The 17,757-nt window shown below is 52.3% G+C and overlaps 1 protein-coding gene across 1 annotated transcript in view; it reads right to left on the bottom strand.

The window, feature by feature from the left end:
• The window catches only part of LOC128731560 (mucin-5AC), a 38,982-nt gene that overhangs the window by 3,017 nt on the left and 18,208 nt on the right, over positions 1-17,757 (bottom strand). The window contains exons 3-8 of the mRNA XM_053824691.1: positions 16,990-17,108; positions 16,662-16,885; positions 13,957-14,342; positions 4,151-4,783; positions 424-3,474; positions 18-181 (exon numbers count right to left, since the gene is read on the bottom strand). Of these exons, the coding sequence (XP_053680666.1) occupies positions 18-181; positions 424-3,474; positions 4,151-4,783; positions 13,957-14,342; positions 16,662-16,885; positions 16,990-17,108 (4,577 nt within the window). The remainder of the gene's footprint in view (positions 1-17; positions 182-423; positions 3,475-4,150; positions 4,784-13,956; positions 14,343-16,661; positions 16,886-16,989; positions 17,109-17,757) is intronic.

Raw genomic sequence — 17,757 nt, 5'->3', positions numbered from 1 at the left:
TTATGGGGTGATCTTACTTGCCGCACACCTTGCAGGGATAGTCATCCTTTGTCGGTATGTGGTTAGGGTTAATGGGGTTACCGGCGGCACTCAAGAAATTACCATTTTGAACTGCGCTGTGGCTGCGCCCGATGCAGTGTATGCGGATGTGACCGTGGAGGGCCGCTTTCGACGAGAAGCTCTGCGGAAAGAGAGTGTGTGAGAGAGAGAGAGAACGAGAAACGAGAAAGAGAACAAGGGAAAGGGAAAGCGCAAGGGCTAATTAGAAATGGCAGGTTGGTGCGCAAATGTCCATCTTAGGCAAGGCTAGGCTAGTAGCAGTCCTGTTAGAGCATCACACGCGCGTCTAAAGTCGATATCTCGCACCTCCGTAATGCTCAGTTAGTTCCGTTAGTACGTTAGACCTCCGTTAGAGTAACCTACCGCAGAACAGTCGGGAACCTCGCAGACATGCGGTCGGACGTCACTGGGCGTTGGGTTCGTAGTGCCACCGGTCGGTTGGCTTTGCACGGGCCCAGAATGCGAAGGTACCCGTGATGTCCCGGTCGTCGTGGTGGCGATGCTTGCCGTATAGTCGAGGTGATCCATTAGCAGATCCTCCACCGGTGGTGGTGGTGCCGGTGGTGAGGGCGTCGGTGATGGGGAACCATGCAGATTGGAGCCGTATTTTGGTCCAGCCAAAGCCGCACCCTTATAATCGATGCCCAGCTTCTTCCAGAAGTAGTACATCTGCACGCAATCGGCCGTGGACTTGCCAGGCAGCAGATCACGTGCGATCCTGTGGAAGTCCTTGCCGTACTCCTCCAAACCCTGGCTAAGCTGCTCGATTTCGTCAGCCGTCCAGCGTCGGTGGATAGTGGCGGGTTGACCCTGCAACATCCCCAGTATGGCCTGATGGATCTCCCCATTCGCTTCCAGCAACGCTTGCAAGGCGTTCTCTTCCGAGTGACAACCAAGTGGAGCGGCTGAAGATCGAGCTAGCTCGATAAATCGCTGCACCTGCCGTTCGTTCGTGGCCAAAGCTGGATCCCACAACCGCTGTGAGCGTTGGCTGGTGGCGTGGAACTGCTGCAACCCACCGTAACTGGGCCGAGTACATTCAGGGAGCGTCGCCTGATAGTCTGGTCCGAGATTGATGCGCGGTCGAATCGGCAACGGTGGCTCAGAAAAGATGTCGTTCGTGCTGTCCATGGTGGAGTCAAGATCGGTATCAGCGTTACCGGTCGATCGGCCATGAACAACGCTCGCATATAGCCCACTAGTACCGGCTCGTTCAGGGTTTAACATTGGTGAAGGCGTGTAGTGAAGCGCTGGTAAGAGTGCGGTGGTCGAACGGCGCAATCTCGACAGATAGATGGTTGATTTCCGTTGACCGATGGGTAGGTTTGTGCTGTTTGTCACGGAACCACTGGTGGAGCTGGTTTGGGAACGTTTGCGAGGCCACACGGGTCCACCGACACTACCACCGCCTAACAGCGCGTGCTGAAGCCTGGGAGAAGCCACCGCAGAAAGTGACACTGAGGACGAGGACGATGAACAACTGTGCGAGGACAGACTGCTCGGGCTCAGGAACACACTGTCGGCGTCCTTTGGTACGGGTTCGGTTTGTACCGTGAGTGGAGTCTTGTTCGCATCACCACCGAACGACGTTGGGGTCAGCTCGGTGTCGGAGGGTTTCAATTTTTTGGCACTGGGTGGCATACACTGGTTGGAGCCTGCTGTTGGCTGTTGCTGCTGCTGCTGCTGTTGCTGGAGCTGTTGTTGCTGAAGCTGCTGTTGCTGTTGCTGCTGCTGCTGCTGCTGCTGAGTGGCTTGGCTCTGCTCGAAGAGAAACTTCTGATGCTGCCGGTGAGCAAAGTCCTTCGGAGACGACGACAGCAGCGGATCGTCCGAGTTGGGCATCATCTGGGACTGCAGCGAAGAAAGGCCATTCAGGTAGTACAGATCAATGTCACCCTCCGTCACACCGATGTCATCGTCATCATCATTCGGCAACACCTCATCGAGTGCCTCCTTAACCTCTGCGGCAGACGACATCGTCGCGGAGAAGAACGCATTCGACAGCGGCGAGGCGGTGTTGCGTGACTCCTCAATAAACACCTGCGCATCATCGAGAAAGTCCAGATTCATCTTCGACGACCCATCGACCGAGGCCGGTTTCGACTCCGCGAAGAAGCTATCCTCCGTCTTAAACAACTCCGAGCAGTGATCATCCAGCAGGTGTTTGTTCGCACGGAACAGGTCATGGTTTTCGTCGAGCAGCTCGTGCTTAAGCGCCAGGATCTTCTCACTCTCGCACACCTTCACCGACACGTCACCGTCCTTCGGTTCACTCTTGAAGAACCCCTCATCCAGGAAGCTCTGGCCACCTCGCTTGTCATCGAAAAAGGATCCCGCGTCGGTGAAATGGCGCGAATCATCCAGGAAAGGCGATGCCTGCGCAACAGCCTCGTGCGATGCCGGAGGTGTCGGGTAGGCCAATGGTGAAGGAAGCGGCGACAGATGGGGCGATGATTCGAGCAAGTTCCCACCGGCGGCGGTCCCACCACCACCACTCGCATCACTTCCACCCGTCGAACCACCGTACAGGACGTTAAAGTCCTTCGCGTGCAGTGCACCAAACTCGGCGAGGCTTTCCGGGAGTGGCGAATCCAACACGGCCTGGATCTGGCGTGACGGTGCAAATCCCTGATCCGTGATCGACCCGTAATCCGAGAGCGTAATCTCATCCAGCGGTTCAGCGGAGTTCGAGTCCTGCAGCAGCTGAATGGAGTCGACGGCTTGCAGCAACATGGCCGTATCACTCACACTGTACACGTCATTGTCACCAAAATCGGTCGAGTAAGCCAACGTGAACACGTCTCCGGGTGTGGTCGTGGTTGGAGTTTGCGAGATGGTCAGCGAAAGTGGACCACCATGGTCGCCGGTGGGATTGGTCAGCAACCCTGTGCTGGCGTTGACGGACGAAGATCCTTTTGGAGTCGCTGCGGAAAGTGTCGTACCGGGGACGACCGTTAGGGTGCGCGTGTGAGAACCAGAACTGGGGGTCGTCGCAGGTGACACAGATGGGATGGTCGCAATCGACGCAGGTGTATCGGTGATGGTGGCCGCTCGTTTTACAGCAACCTTGGTACCGCGCTTCAACAGCTCGATCAACGTGGCATCCTTCAGCTCCGTACCGATGGTTGTCGTTGGGATTGTGGCGTTGCTGGTGGTCACGGTCGTCGCTAGACCGTTGATCGTTATCGAGGGTGCTGGAGTAGAGGCCGTGGAGTGGGGAGCACTGGCCGCCGTCAGCACCGTCGCCTTCGAGTGGAGCGTGGCGGTGTTGATGATCTGCGTGGTGCCGTTGGATGTGGAGACGATCGCGACCGTGCCCGGTTTGGGTGAGAGGAATGCTTCGCTGGCGTCGATCAACCGGCGGGCGGTTAGCGGTGGTGCTGGCACGACGAACGAACCCTTCAATAAGAGATTCTATCATTACCCAACGCCGCGGTGGCACATCCAAGAAGAGATAACGACACGTTAGGGAACGGAACGGAAGATAAGAACGAAAAACAAAAGGTAAATAAATCAATTAAACAGACAAGCATCAAGGGTCGGTTGATGCAAGTGGCATGACGGAAAAGGATTCATTTTACGTAAGCTAACGAAATCTGGGGTAGCTCGATAGCCGAAGCGTTCGCGTGCGGCACAAACACACGAAAGGTATTGGGAACGAATCTCGTCTGAGCCCCCGACCTCGTACGCAGGACTGACTATCCAGCTATACGAGTAATGAAAAAGTCATGAAAGCTTTGTCTCTAAGCATGACAAGGCAAGGTAGGCCATGTTAGTAATAAGAAGAAGAAGCTAACGAAAAAATAGTTCCAAAACCTATTTAACCTAAACTAGTAATTCCGAGGATATTATCCTTGAGAAGGAGACAAAACTTAGAGTAGCATAAGATTGCTACAATTTTCATGATTTTGCGGGAAACTGGAACAGAACCAAGGACAATGACGTTCACACAATTAAGCCTAATGACTAAAATCGAAATGCATCCCCTTTTCAATCGCCAATTACTTGCACCAATCACTCGAAGGAAATAAATAAAAAAAAATACAATGCACACAAACAAAACCTCACAACGAACAAAAAAAAAACATACCTTCAGATCCTTGCTGCGCTTGTTGATGATCTTCTCCTCGATCAGCGCCCGCACACCGACGCTCGCGGTCTGCAGCGGTGGGCCAGTGTTCTCCTTCTTATCACATTTCTTCGCCTCCGAGTCCTTCTTGAAGTAGCCCCCGTGGAGCCGCATGTGCCCGTTAAGGGCGGGAATATTTTTGAACTTCCGATGGCACAGATTGCACTCGACCGGTTTCTGCTCGAGCTTGGTGGGTGGCACCGTACCGGATGTTCCGCTTTGCCCGCCAGCTGCTGCTGCTGCTGCTGCGGTCGACGCCATCGATGACGTCGCCGCCACCGTCGTTGTCGCCGTTGTCGTCGTGGAAACCACGGCAACCGCACCGCTGGAGGCTCCCAGCGTTGTCGATGTCACCGCGAGGGCTCCATTAGCGTCGGCACTTGTGCTGGCGGTGTTTTTCGCCTTTCCAATGGTGCCGCCGGCAAGCGCGCTGACGACGGTGCTGTGGTTGACGTTGGCGGACGCCGTCGACGCAGGGATACTCAGCGAGGACACTGGCACGGCACTGACCACCGTCGCTGGCGTCGCTAGCGTTGTCGCCGTCGTCGTCGTCGTTGCGGTCACGGTGGACAGCTTGTTCTGGCTGAGCTGCAGCTGAAAGTAAACCGGCGTAAAACGTCAGAGAGAAGGCGAGCTTTGAGCGGGCCAAAAGTGCTGGTTTTGACTTTTGGGTCGTGTTCTGTGTGCACTTCCGGTGGGGAGGGTTTTTTTTATCCTTCTTCCGCCCTTCGTTGCTGCTCGTATTTCCTCAAAAAAAAAGGCCCCCATCGCAAGGCGTCTCAACGAGGATAATGGTAATTTACGGCACATTTTTCGTTTGTCCTTTTTTTTTGTGCGCGCGCGTTTTCCCACTGCCAGCTGCAGCTTCGAACCGGCAGCGGACATTAGCGGTGACGCCCACCGGAGAAAGATGTCTGGCACTCTGACCCTCCCTTCGCCCCCAAGGACGAAACTATTATTATCTTTTTAAAATAAAAAAAAACGCTGCCTTTGTCGCTTCTTCGCCGGGCGCGCGCGCATTTCAGGGGTGGCTCTGCGGGACATCCGGTAGCCGGCATCCCGGAACTACTAATGGGCGGTGGTTTTGGGCGTCCATTTTTGGGTCGGTAGATTACGTGCGCCGGTGGCTAGAGTCCGACACCATCCGTAATCTCTGACGGGAGGGCGCCGGGCGCCTGGGAACGCCAAATTTATGGATTCGCCAAGGGTCAACTTGTGCGAGATTTTCCAGTGTCCTTGCTCGCGTTCTCTCTCTCTCTGTGGAAGGATATTTCTTTCCGAACGAAGGACCCTCCCCTGGGGGCGTTGCATTATCGCCGAGGATGGTTTACGGGACAGGAAACCTCAGTGGCTTTTATGTGGGACTTGGGACAGAATCGTTTCGCCCGCCAGAGGGCGCTTTGATCGCACGGCGGAAGGGCCGAACAGGAAGACGATTGAAATAGTTTGGAGCTTGAGCGAGCGAGGTCGAGTGGTTGGAAGTGACAGTTGAAAATTTGCTCCTTTCTGCAGATCGTGGTAATGTTTTCAACTTTTACGAGCGTTACGGGTACTTTAAGGTTTGTGAAAAATAACCAAAAAAATCACCGCTCATATTTCATTTCGAATTGAATACCACGAAAGTACATCAGCGTGCAGTTTATGAATAGGGAATTTTCCGTTGAAACATAATTCTCGATCCATTCGATGTATTGATTACAATGTAAGCAAATTCACAGCAACCAAGCGCTGGAAAAGGATTCTTTGTTTGGATTCGTACGGGAATGAGATTGCAAACCACCCACAGTGGGTTTTATTCGGCGCGTGTTGTCGGATTTCCAGAATTGTATCATAAAACACGCACGAACAGACTGATACGTTCCGAGAAATTTCCCTCACCAAAAGCTCGTGCATCGATGCAAGCTATATGTTACCACGAATTGCACAATATTAAACCACCACAGTGTGCCGGGGTTTGAAAGAATTTAACATGGCTTTACATTTGTGCGCGCTGTTTGGGCATTGTTTTTAATACACTTTTCCCTTTTTGGGCATCTCACGCGCAGCTGACCGCATCGTTGAACCACTGCCTGTAAACGCAACACCGCAGAACAATTTTTGGCCAAATGCCACACGGCAGCAGCAGCAGCAGCCATCGAGAACGAACCCATGGGCGGGAACCGCTTTCGACAAGTTGTTTGTTCTCGAGTTGTTGTAATCCCTAACCCGAAAGCTCGTTAGCCGAAAACGCGGGTGTGAGGAGACGGTTTCAGGCCGGTGGCCCATGATAAACCCATTTCGTCAACATCCACACACACACACACACACACGGTCGGTGGGGTTTGCTTTACGCAAAGAAGTTTCAGGGCCACTCGTTCGTACTCGGGTGGTCTCAAGCACGTGCTCTATGAAATGGGTCCCCGCTGGGAGTCGGGAAAAAGCTCCCCGACCCCGTTTTTCCACATTTCCAGCCCACAGGCCCGGCGAGGGTGACGGCTTTTGTGACAGGTCTGGTGACGTACGGTGGCCGGGTGCATCGCGGAGTTACGACTTGGCCGGAAACCGGTACCGACGCGATCCGCTGCTCCGGTGGGGGCGCCCGGTAATTCAATTGAAACTTATCTGTTCAATCAAATTTCGTTATTCAATCCAACCGCCCCCACCTCCCCCGTGAGGAGTGGGTGAGTGGGTGGGTGCAACGTTCCGGGTCCACATTCCGGCAGCCAGAGGGTGACGGATTCTCGGGACAACGCCAGACAAGGATCAAACTTCGAAACCCATTAAATGAGATTTTCGGTTTCAGCCTCGACCATGTCGTGGCAAATGAGCTTAGGGTTTTGCTGGGCGGAAGCGCGGGGGGAGGGGGGGGGGCAACATATGTGGGTGTAGGTTCCCGCGTGTGTGTGTGTGTACTGGCAACGTTGGTTTGAGCAAAGTTTAACCGAAACCGTTTCCCTCCAGCGAAGGGCACCCGTCAGAGGGATTTTTCCCCGTGGAATGTAGGCCACATCTTGGTGCCCTTAAAAGGTCCTACAGCCCCACCGCGATGGCCATGGATGCAAGAAGTTCTTAATGGAAGCCCAAGAACGGATGGAAAAACCCGTCGACCCGCGGCTGGGTGTGAGCGGGTGGATTGGTCCCCGGAAAACCCCAACTGCACAAAGCTGGCCGTGGGTGATCCCACCGCCATTCGGTTATCTTTCATCACTTATCCTTGATGAAAAGTGACATGTTCATTTTGGGGGGTGGAAAGCACACACACACACACACACACACGTGTGCGCGCGCGAGTGTGGTTAGGTTGTGTGAGACGAGCAAACGGACGGACGGACCGTGCTTTTGTGGTTTTGTGCGATGTTTGCCCGACGGCGATGGAGCTGTCTGGGACGATGGAGCTAACGAGTCCACGACGACGATGGCCCGGGTTTCCGTTCCCTCAATCACGCTTGTCAACTCTGGGAACTCTGGGAAGAAATTAAGCCATTCCGGTTCGGAAGTTCACAGGCACACCACGTATCGGTTGGCGTATGAGGTTCCTGAAGCTTCCCGAAGGGTTTCAGCCGGATTTGTGCATTTATTCGCCCCTTGTGACAAACCCCACAACGAGCGGCCATCCATCTCGACACGTGCCGGTGGCACCGAGCTTGGGGTTTCAGCTCGTTTAGATCCTTTGCTCTGGCGTGTCGACGTGTCGATGCTGTGACGACTTACTCAATTATGATTACGCACACCGGGTGCTTGGGTTGGGTTGGATGTGCCGCTAACGACAGGGGAGCGCGTAATGACCAAATACTGTACTTGCTGGAGGATGCTAAGCAAATGTGTCCTTTAAAGAGCTTCCGAAGGGCGAACTTATTAAAGGGCGATAAGCCTTACTCCACGTGGCTAATATTCGCTTCTAGCAACATCCCTTTTTTCTTTGCTTTCCATCATCCCACACGTAACGAGAGGCACGAAAACAACAACGACCATCCTTCGAATGAGAAAAGAAAAAAAGCTCATCCCATTTGGTCCAGCAAATGGTTCCGACATGGCGCAGCTTTAGTGCCCCCACTTTTCCTACCCGTAAGGATGGACGACGGATGGGTAAGCGTGTTCATTAAAACCCCCATGCCCACGCTGCCACAAGCGGCTGGGAAAGTGCACCATCGGGCCATAAAAATAGGCTCCCGAAGCCGACGCCCGTCCGTTGAAAGCGACCGTATATTACAATCCAACCTTTCCGACGCGGAAAAGCTTCTGCCCACCGAACCCGGTCTATTTCGTTCCCCTAACCGAAACCGGTTCGATTTTGAGAGGATTTTGATTCGCTGCTGCCAAGATTGATGCCGCAACGCAACCGGCACCACGGGCCAACCGGCGAGATCAGCCAAATGGTGAATGATTGCACCACTCGCGCCCGTCCATATGGCCAGCAACATTCACATTCTTCATCGATGAGCCGCGCGCAGTTCGCCTCGTTTCCGGAGTGTTGGGTGCTTTTATGGGAACGATTGGAATGGGTGCTTTTTGGTGTGGTGTGTTCCTTTTTTTTCCTCGCTAGCCAGTACGTTTCATTTATCGCTTTTACGCAGGAAAAAAAATGGTACGGGGGTGCTGTTGCTGTGCTTACGACTTCACGCCGAAGGTACGCCGATCGGACCGCTACTTTGGCGAGCTGCAACCGGATGCGTGTGAGAGGAGTGTGCGGTTGTAAAAGTGGATGGGTCAATTTTGAAGGATTTTACCGCGGGCTGGCAAATGGAACTCGGTTGAGTTTGCCGTCCCATTTGGGTACACCGTTAACCCCGTTTGCTAAATAGCCGGGAATTCAATGAAGGTGTGTCGTTAAAACTTAAAGCCAAACGTTGCTATTGACTTGAATGAGAACAAAAAAAAAATAAACCCTTTAACTGAAACCGGATAAGATCTGCCCGTTTGATGGGGAATAAAACAAAAAAGATGCAAAGAAATTGTGCGCTGATTCGAGCAGGAGCGTGGTTGGCGGTTAATCCTGTACCGTACATTATCGTAAGCGGCCATTTAAGTGGACCGTTTGTTTGAGCGAATCTCAGCGCTGCAATGATAAAGCTTTGTAGCGGTTAACGAGTCGTTCGAGCCAGCTTCGTGGCCCATTAGACCGTCCATTGGACCCAGGTCCGATCTTTCTTAAAGGTTCCTTAGCAGGGTCCTATCGCGAAAGCTTTCCCCCCGAGAGCAAAGAAGGTGACAATTCTCAGCACATTCAGCATCACGCCACGATTCGCAGAACACGGCACACCATTGATACCACGGAAAACACACCGGAAGCGGAACCGGAGCGGAAAGCAATACGAAAGCGGCAGTCCCACTCGCCCCAAAAAAAAAAAGGGTTGCCCAGAAGTTGGGTGAAAATTAATGGACCGTTCCGTATCTGGGGGCAATAATTCATAAGGCAAGATTGCTGACGCGAAGCCTCCGGAACCGGATGCGCCCAATTCCGTCCGGAATGGGGCTCGGGAAAGCAATGGGCGGAAACACCGGGATGATATACATCAGATGGAGCCCTCGGGCGACCGGTGGACACGGTGGGTGCTTAATTTTCATTTTCAGTTCGGGTTCTACTGCCCATTAGGCGTGAATTGGCCTTCCAACACCCGACCCGGTTGGTGTGACTTTAAGCGGCACCCAGTGAAGCTTTTCACCTGGGCGGTTGTTTTGGTTTTATTTTCCACCGGGTTTTTTTTTGTGTGTGGGTTTTAAATGCTCAATCGGTTTCCAGGAAAAGCCTGCTTATCGCTGGAATGGTGTGACTTCAGCTCGACAATGGCACCACAAAGGAAAACCCCTTTACATCAACGGAAATGTGTTATCAGCAGCCGGGAAATCATCGAGCCGAAAGCGACACCGGCAAAGGAAGCGCGTTTTGCTGATATTCCTTTTTGGAAGCTGGAAATGTTAAGTGGCAGGTTGGGGAGTGTGTGTGGGCGTGGGTGTTTGAATTAAATCCAATGTAAAATGGAAAAGAAAGAGAGAGAGAGAGAGCCAAGATCTTTCCGTTGTTTCTTAAGACAACCGCCAGTTGCCTGTGCAGGTAAAGCTTCCATATTAAAGAGCAAAAGCCCCACGCACCGCAAAAAAAGGATATCGAATGCCATGCGACCCCAAGTAGCGACCGAAGATCGCACCTTTCATCAGGTTGCGAGGTTGGGAAGTAAAAACGAAAAACAACAAACAAACGGAGCCCTCACCGCTCGGAGATGGAAACTCGTTAGCGTTTATTTCGTGACACTTCGCGCGATGGAATAAAAAGCAAGCACTTGGCCATATCGATTATCATAATGCGCTCTCGCTCCCATGTAAGGGCGGAGCTTTTTCCACAAACTTCCGCCACCGGAGATGGTGGGTCTTTGCGAAAAACGATTTTGTGTTTGTGTGTTTTTTTTATTTTAAATAGAATGCCACCCTGTTGGGTCGCTGCCACTTTTCACCTGCTGCTGCTGCTGCTGCTGTTGCTGCAGGTGGGGTGAGCATCGTTTTCATTACACATCCTGCTCAGTAATCCCACCACTGTCTGGAAGGTTGTGGGCGAAGAGCGATAAGGAGGTGGGCCGTTTAAAAAACAATCCTCGCAGCAAAAAGTGCGAATTCCCACCATACCTGTGGTGTAAGTGAGCGAGAGAGGGCAAAAGAAAATGGAACACTCGCCTGCGGGCCGGGCCGGAAAAGCCAACGGGTGGTTGGTGAATTCAAAATTATAAAGTACCACCGAAATGGGAGGGGGGAGAGAGGGGGGGGGAGGGGGGGGGGAAACGCAAGCGGAGTGGAGCCTAAATGAGGTCCTTTCTGTAGAAAATAAACCGTTTCGCAAGATGAAGGTATCCTTTATTGTTGCTGCGATCGAAGAAGGCGAAGAAAAACAACAGTGACACATTTACACACCCCACACACACACACGCACACACACACACCCTTACGAACACAGGGTGGGAGGGATCACGATTGGCAATATTCGCAGGAGAATTGCTCGATCTCGAGTAATGGCGAAGGCGTTGCTGGTAATGACAATAATAATACGACCACACTGCAAACAGGTACCCTAGCTGGCTGGGAGTGCTGACAAAAAAGGTCATCTCCTGTCCCTGTCCCACAGGACGCCAGGTAATGATGGAAGTGTCGCAAACGAGCTAAGGACTTCATTTACGCTCTGTTTTGGTGCGTGAGGTGAGCGTTTTTTTTTGCGGGTGGCAAAAAACGCACACAAAAAGAAAAGGAAACAAAAGCAAGAAAAAAAAAAAGATCAACTCAATACCATTAGGCACCTCCCAGGCGGGCAGGGACAACGGGTCACAAAAGATATAGCAATTTTTTGGAAAATTGGGTCTACCATCTCCGGCTATTCACCGAAACGAGGTCACGGCGATGGTGACGGTGGGGTGGTTTATTTAGAGATGCGCCATTTTTTCGCCCTCACATCGCGTTTTTTGCCCAGGGTTTCACATCGTTTTTTTGTATGTGGACTACCCACGGATGCGCGCGCGATGAAATTGCTAATTCCGAGGAACTCTATTCCGAGCTATTGAAATTTTCTGAAAAAGCACTCGAATTCATCGAATGCAGGCGCGGATGGATTTGGTTCCGCATAGCACCGGTGAAGGATGAAAACGGACCGGAATTGAGTTATGGGGGGAAATACGGTGAAAAACGGTGCCGACGGTGTTGCAAACCGGTTGCCATGTTGAGCATTTGAAATGAACATACACTCATTCGGTGAAAGTTTGGATGGGTATCAATCCCGCATAAGGAATGGATAACCGAATGTACACGGCTCGGACAGGTCAAAAACGGCTGCAATGACAACCCGGCAAATGGTGGATTTGTTTCGCTAGCTTGAAGCTCGTCCCTCATCGCAAGGATCGTTGGAAGGATATAGTGAGTGAGTGAATGGCTGGTCGTTTGAACAAAGACACTAATTAATGGCGCACTAATTGAGCCGCTGTCACCCTGCGGAAAACTGTTCTTGAGCCATGTTCGAAGACGAACAGACCAGACCGGTGCCATGCTGGTCTTGCGAGAATGGAACAAACGCTGATGAGAATTGATTCGAGATACATGCAAGCAGACGTGCTAAAGTTGGCGTTGGATTAGTAAGGATTCGAAAGGATTTTCAGAGAACAGCAGTGATCTGCTTAGGGGAACAGCTTTTTTACCCCTATTGATGGCTCGTGGAAAGCGAATTGAAAACTATTTCGAATAGGAATGGAAATTATGCACGTGAAATATTCGAAACATCCTGCACAGTGGCATCATCTATTTATGCAACGGGTAATTTAATTCAGTTATTAAAAGTTTACAACAAACTCAGATCGAACGCGGTAGGATTTGCTGAGTCCGTTGCTTACCTTGTGCCCGTGCCGCGAATGCATTGAATCAATAATCAAAGGGACACTATTTGGCGAACACATTTTCAACAAGTGCCATGCGCATCACCACCCCCAACCGTCATGCATTTCCGTTTTCCCATCGCACCCGGAACGGAACTCCATCAACAGCTCTTTCTTTCGTCAAGCTAATGCCCCACCAAACCCCAACCGATGGGTTTTCCCCAAGATCCACGCTTGAAAATGGGCTCGATGCCATTTTGATTTCGCATACCACCATCGCATCGTGCTGCCGCTGCTGCTGCTGCTTCAAAGCGCGTTGCCAATCGAAGCGTAAGCAACCCCCCCTCGTTCGATGTTTGAAGTCAGCGTAAGCACGTCCACGGAGGCGGGAGAATACCGAATGGATCACGTGGTGGATGGTATAAGGAAGGAAGGAAACAAATACCATTCCGCAGCCACTCTCGCAAAAGGACGCGCGCGAAGGAACACCCACGAGGTATGGCTTCTCGGGGAACGGGAGACGCGAGATGGTGACAGAGGTGCAGAGGTGCGGGTGGGGGAGAGAATTATGAATAAAACATCGCCCGGTATCCCCATTGTCATCGAAAGCATAAGCGATTCGGTGTGGGGGGAGTTAGTGGTCCCGGTGGGAAGCTGTTGTCAGAAGAGACCGAGATACACGGTGTATCGTTTGCATTTGCGTGCACCCACACACACACGCGCGCGCTCACACATACAACAAGGATTCACGTGAGAGATTCGTTCCGGTGGCGGTGAATTTCCGCGCCAGCTGGCGATGGCATCCCACCGATCGCGTGAGCGCTTTGTTTCCTGTGATTTTCTTCTTCTTGCTTTTTTTTTGTTTGGTGCGCTTGCTACCGTTGGTGGAACGTGGAGGCGGGAAGCTTGAATCCATATCAAAATGCAAAACAGCACCGGGACATTGTGCCGGTTCGGTTGTTGCGGCGGACGATTCCCTACCCAACCGATGGAGGCGCCTGGTGGCTCGTAGCGCTCGTGGATACGGGGCGATATGATAATGGGGCACATCCATTTCGCGAACGGCACAACGGTGGCCAATTCCGTACAGGGGCGTGGATAGTGGAGCACAAAATCCCCGAGCGGCCGGTAACGATGAGCAGCCGGACGGACGTTGAGACACTTTCGCGTTCCACTTTGTTTTTTTTTTTTTTAAACAGCGAGACAAGAACCGGACAAGCAAGGCGAAAAGAAGAATTAAATTACCCTCCTTTGGTGTGCGATGGAGGACCCATTTAGGAGCTAGCTGGGTTGACCAGACTGGCCGTAAAAATGCTCAATGCCACCGCCGGGAGCACCGACGGGGCCATTAATTGACACACACACACACGCACGCGCACTCCTCCCTCAGAAGGACGATCGCGATGTCACGTTGCCGTGGCATTCTGCGACGATTAGAAGACTTACCTGCATGTTCCAGGTCCGGGGACGCACTGGAACCTTCTGGCTGGAGGCAGACTGGCCGGAACCATTGGCACTGGAGGCATTAGCGGTGGCAGCAGCAGCAGCAGCGGCGGCAGCATTCGCTTGCTTCGTCTGTTGCATGATCTGCGAGATGAGATCGAGCTGTTGGCGCGTGAGACCCTCGTTACCGGAACCGGGTGCTGGTGAGCTGGGTGAGGGTGATTTACAGCTCGAATTCGAGTCGCTTACGTTACCACTGCTGCTCGAACTGCTGCTCGAGCTGCTGCTCGAACTGCTCGACAGGCTGCAGTTGCTGTTGCTGCTTCCGGTTGTACCGCCGTTGGCACTGTACTGCACGAGGGTTGCCCCGTGCGGTGAGCTCGCGTCGCCTGTGGCAAGGAAAAAGAGCAAAACGAGGTGTAAATGGAAGTACCTGAGTATGCGGCTGCACGCAAAATGCTCAATTAACGTTGAGCGCCCAATTCCCGAGTCGGTCTTATCAGAACGCGAGCGAAAAGCGCGCATTTTTATGTCGAATATTAAAAAATGGCAGACCCCCGCACAGGCTGCGAGATGAGGATAAAGGATAAGAATGTGCCACCCTCCCAAAACATCGGCGCTGTGTGCTCGAATTCTTCAGCCGAACAAACACAATGCCCGTACACTTTTCACTATCCTGGCACGTCACTTCCAGTGAACGGATCGCTGGTGCCGTTCGTTCGTGTGGCCAAACACACACACACACGCGTGCATCAGAAAATTTGGCAAATTTCGCATTCCCCACTCTCCCCCTCCCCTCCCCCGCTACCCCTTTCCAACCCACGCCACGTGGCAGGCAGCTTCGAAAGTTCGAACTTATCTCCAAAGTGGCAGCCAAACCGATGGCTGAAGTTTTCCGATGCTTTCATTGGCAAGGGCCCAGCGCGTGTGGGGTGGGAGGGGTGGGGGGGGGGAGGGGGGAAGATAGCACATAACCGGGCTATATGTTGGCTTACGGCCGCGATGGCTGAGGCGCCTTCTCCGGCTGTTGCTTCTATTTTTGCTTCGGCCCCTTCTTCAGGGCGTACGAAAATCCCATTCAATTTCAATAAACTGTCAGCACCAATCAAATTTTCGTTCGGCGCCGTGTGGTGCCACCCTCAATCCTCTCCCCACCCCCCCCTCCCCATCCGTCGGCTGGGTTGAAATGCTCCGGCGTGGGCTCTACCTGTCCTCGAAAAGTTGCTCTCGAAAGCAATTCGATCCTTTTCCCATCATCAGCATCATCATCGACAGGCGCAACGGCAGCAGCGTCAGCAGACGAGGGAGAGAGAGAGCGATCCGTTTTCCCTGCGTTCCAATAACAAAAAAAAAAGAAGCGTGGTGGAGACAAAAAAAAAAAGGGAAACACATGGGGGCGCTTCGTCCTTTATGGCTCCCTTTTTTGCTCCATCCAGCGGTACATATATTCTCTGTCTCGCTCTACACTCGCTTTTCCTCTTTATCGACAGATAGGTACAATTTTGGAGTGGCTCATCCTGCTTTCCATCCGCACCAACAATCGTCCACACAGGCACACACGCGCGCGCGTGGTGGGAAACATCAATAACCAAAACCCATCCCAAGTCGGTGTGTTTTCCTTACCGCTTTCCACACACTCAGCCAGATCGGCCAACGTACAACACATTGTGCACGTGCAGAAATGTGAGGCACCAAATTTTGTGCAAACAATCGCACATTTGCACGTACTTTGAATGAATTCTCGCACCAACCCAACGTGGTGCGGGGTGGCTTCAATCGACAGATTGGAAACGCTCCCTTTCACTCTCTCTCTCTCTCTCTCTCTCTCTCTCTCTCTCTCTCTCTCTCTATCCTGCCTCGCGCTGGAATCGGAGCAGAAAACCTAGCCTTCCACAACGGCTAGCTGTCACAAATTCTGACGCTTTTACCCACGCCAAGACGCCTCCCCAGGGGCGCCAGACGTGGGAAAATACATCGCCAGCCGAAAGCTCTGATCTGATTAGTTGGCATTAAAACCGAGAGCGAATGGGGGCGAATGTGTGCGCCGTATTGAAATTAGTTTTCGAACCTTCGATTCCGGTGCCGAGCGAATTGATTGCCGCCCTTTGTGTTTGGTGCATGGAAGCAAAAGCAAAAAAGAGGCTGTTTACGGGCAAAAGCGAAATAGACACGAGCACTGTATGGTGTTGGGCACAGAAGGTGGGCAAAAGCACCACCGGAAACACACCACGGGGGAGTGGTGAATAATGCTTTCTAAGGATACGCGCCCATTATTTTTAGCTCCATTCGTGCGCTGCGCTTCTGCGGAAATGTAATTGAAGCACATTTCAACGATGCTCTGCTTGAATAACAAAAAAAGCACATGAGTGGGATGTGCAAGAATGCCAGCTACGAGCTCGGGGTAAAGGGATTTACGTACGAGGCCCAATTCCAGCCATCCGAACCACCTAAAATAACCCCCAAAACACCCATCTGGTGGTTCATCCTGCGAGCTTCATATGCACACCATTGTTCGAATGGACTGGGCCTTTACTTTTATGTTGGCGCTCTCTCGAGCCGCTCGATTTCGTCCGAGTGGTCAGCAACCGGTGGGGTGCAATTTTCCCCACATTCCACATAGTGTTTCTCACGCTTCGTCTTGGGGTTCTTGACTTTTTTGGCACGCGTTTGATGTGTGAGAACGTCCGAAACACGCTGCAGAAACTTACCGCTGGCCGTCGCCGGTGACAGACTGAGCCCACCCGGTGGTCCAGTATTGCTACCACCCGGTGGTCCCGGGCTAGCCGTACCGGATGGAGCCGCCAACCCGAGCGCACTGTGGTGGTTTTCCGTGTGACGCCGCAAAGACCGCGCGTCACAGTATGACTTGCCGCAGCCGTCCGCCTTGCACTCGTACGGTTTTTTGTTACGATGCGTCAGCATGTGACCGTTGCTAAAAGGGAGAGAGAGAGAGAAAAAAAAAGCGAAACGAAACGAAATCAAATGAGAACCATCGCCGGGACATCTGCACGCTTGCAGGGCTGACGTTTTACTTACAGATGATCCTGCCGTTTGAACGCCTTCGAGCACATGCCACACACGTACTTGCGTTCGTCACTGTGCGTTAGCTTGTGCTTCGCCAGGGCGGACGCATTCCCGAACACTTTGCTGCAGACCTGTGGGGTGTGAAGTGTGGATGAAAGCATTACTAAATCAGGCGCGTAAAGGCTCCCACCGCTGGGTGGATGTATAAGGATCGTCGTTTTGACCGGTGGAAAAAATGCAATCTCATTTCGGTCGGGTTTTGCCGTTCGATGGGTGCTGAACGAGACATCACATCGCGTAAACGTGAGGTTTTATCGTCTTCGAGCACACAAACACATACACACACAAGGATTCTTTGACCTCTAGAGACGTTCACCCGAACGAAAGGTTTCACGCGCAAGTGTACTTCGTTTGGGACGCATTGTTGTGAGGCTCGCCGTTCCTTTTTTATCCCTCAAAGCGCCTCTTCCACTGTTTGCTTTGCAGTTGAAAAGGTTTTAATTCTTTCCTTCTCTAAGACCCTCACGCTTGTTTTTGAAAGCACCGAATTTTCATTGTCATTTTCAAAAGAAAAAAAAACCCCCTCCAGCTCCATTGAAAACAAACCAGAGGAACATTATTCCCAAGAGCATTAGCAGCGACGGTGTGTACGTACGCGCGCGTGTGTGTGTGTGTGTGGGTGTTTTATTATCATCAATCCTGAAGTGGGGTTTTGTTGGGATCTCCGGTCCCAATGAAACAATTGCCCGAAGGCTGGTCTAATGGTACCTTCGGAGCGGT

Source organism: Anopheles nili, chromosome 2, assembly GCF_943737925.1.
Source record: "Anopheles nili chromosome 2, idAnoNiliSN_F5_01, whole genome shotgun sequence".
NCBI classification, from domain to species: Eukaryota; Metazoa; Arthropoda; class Insecta; order Diptera; family Culicidae; genus Anopheles; species Anopheles nili.
Note: the sequence above shows the minus strand (reverse complement) of the source record. Positions and strands in the feature narration are given on the sequence as shown.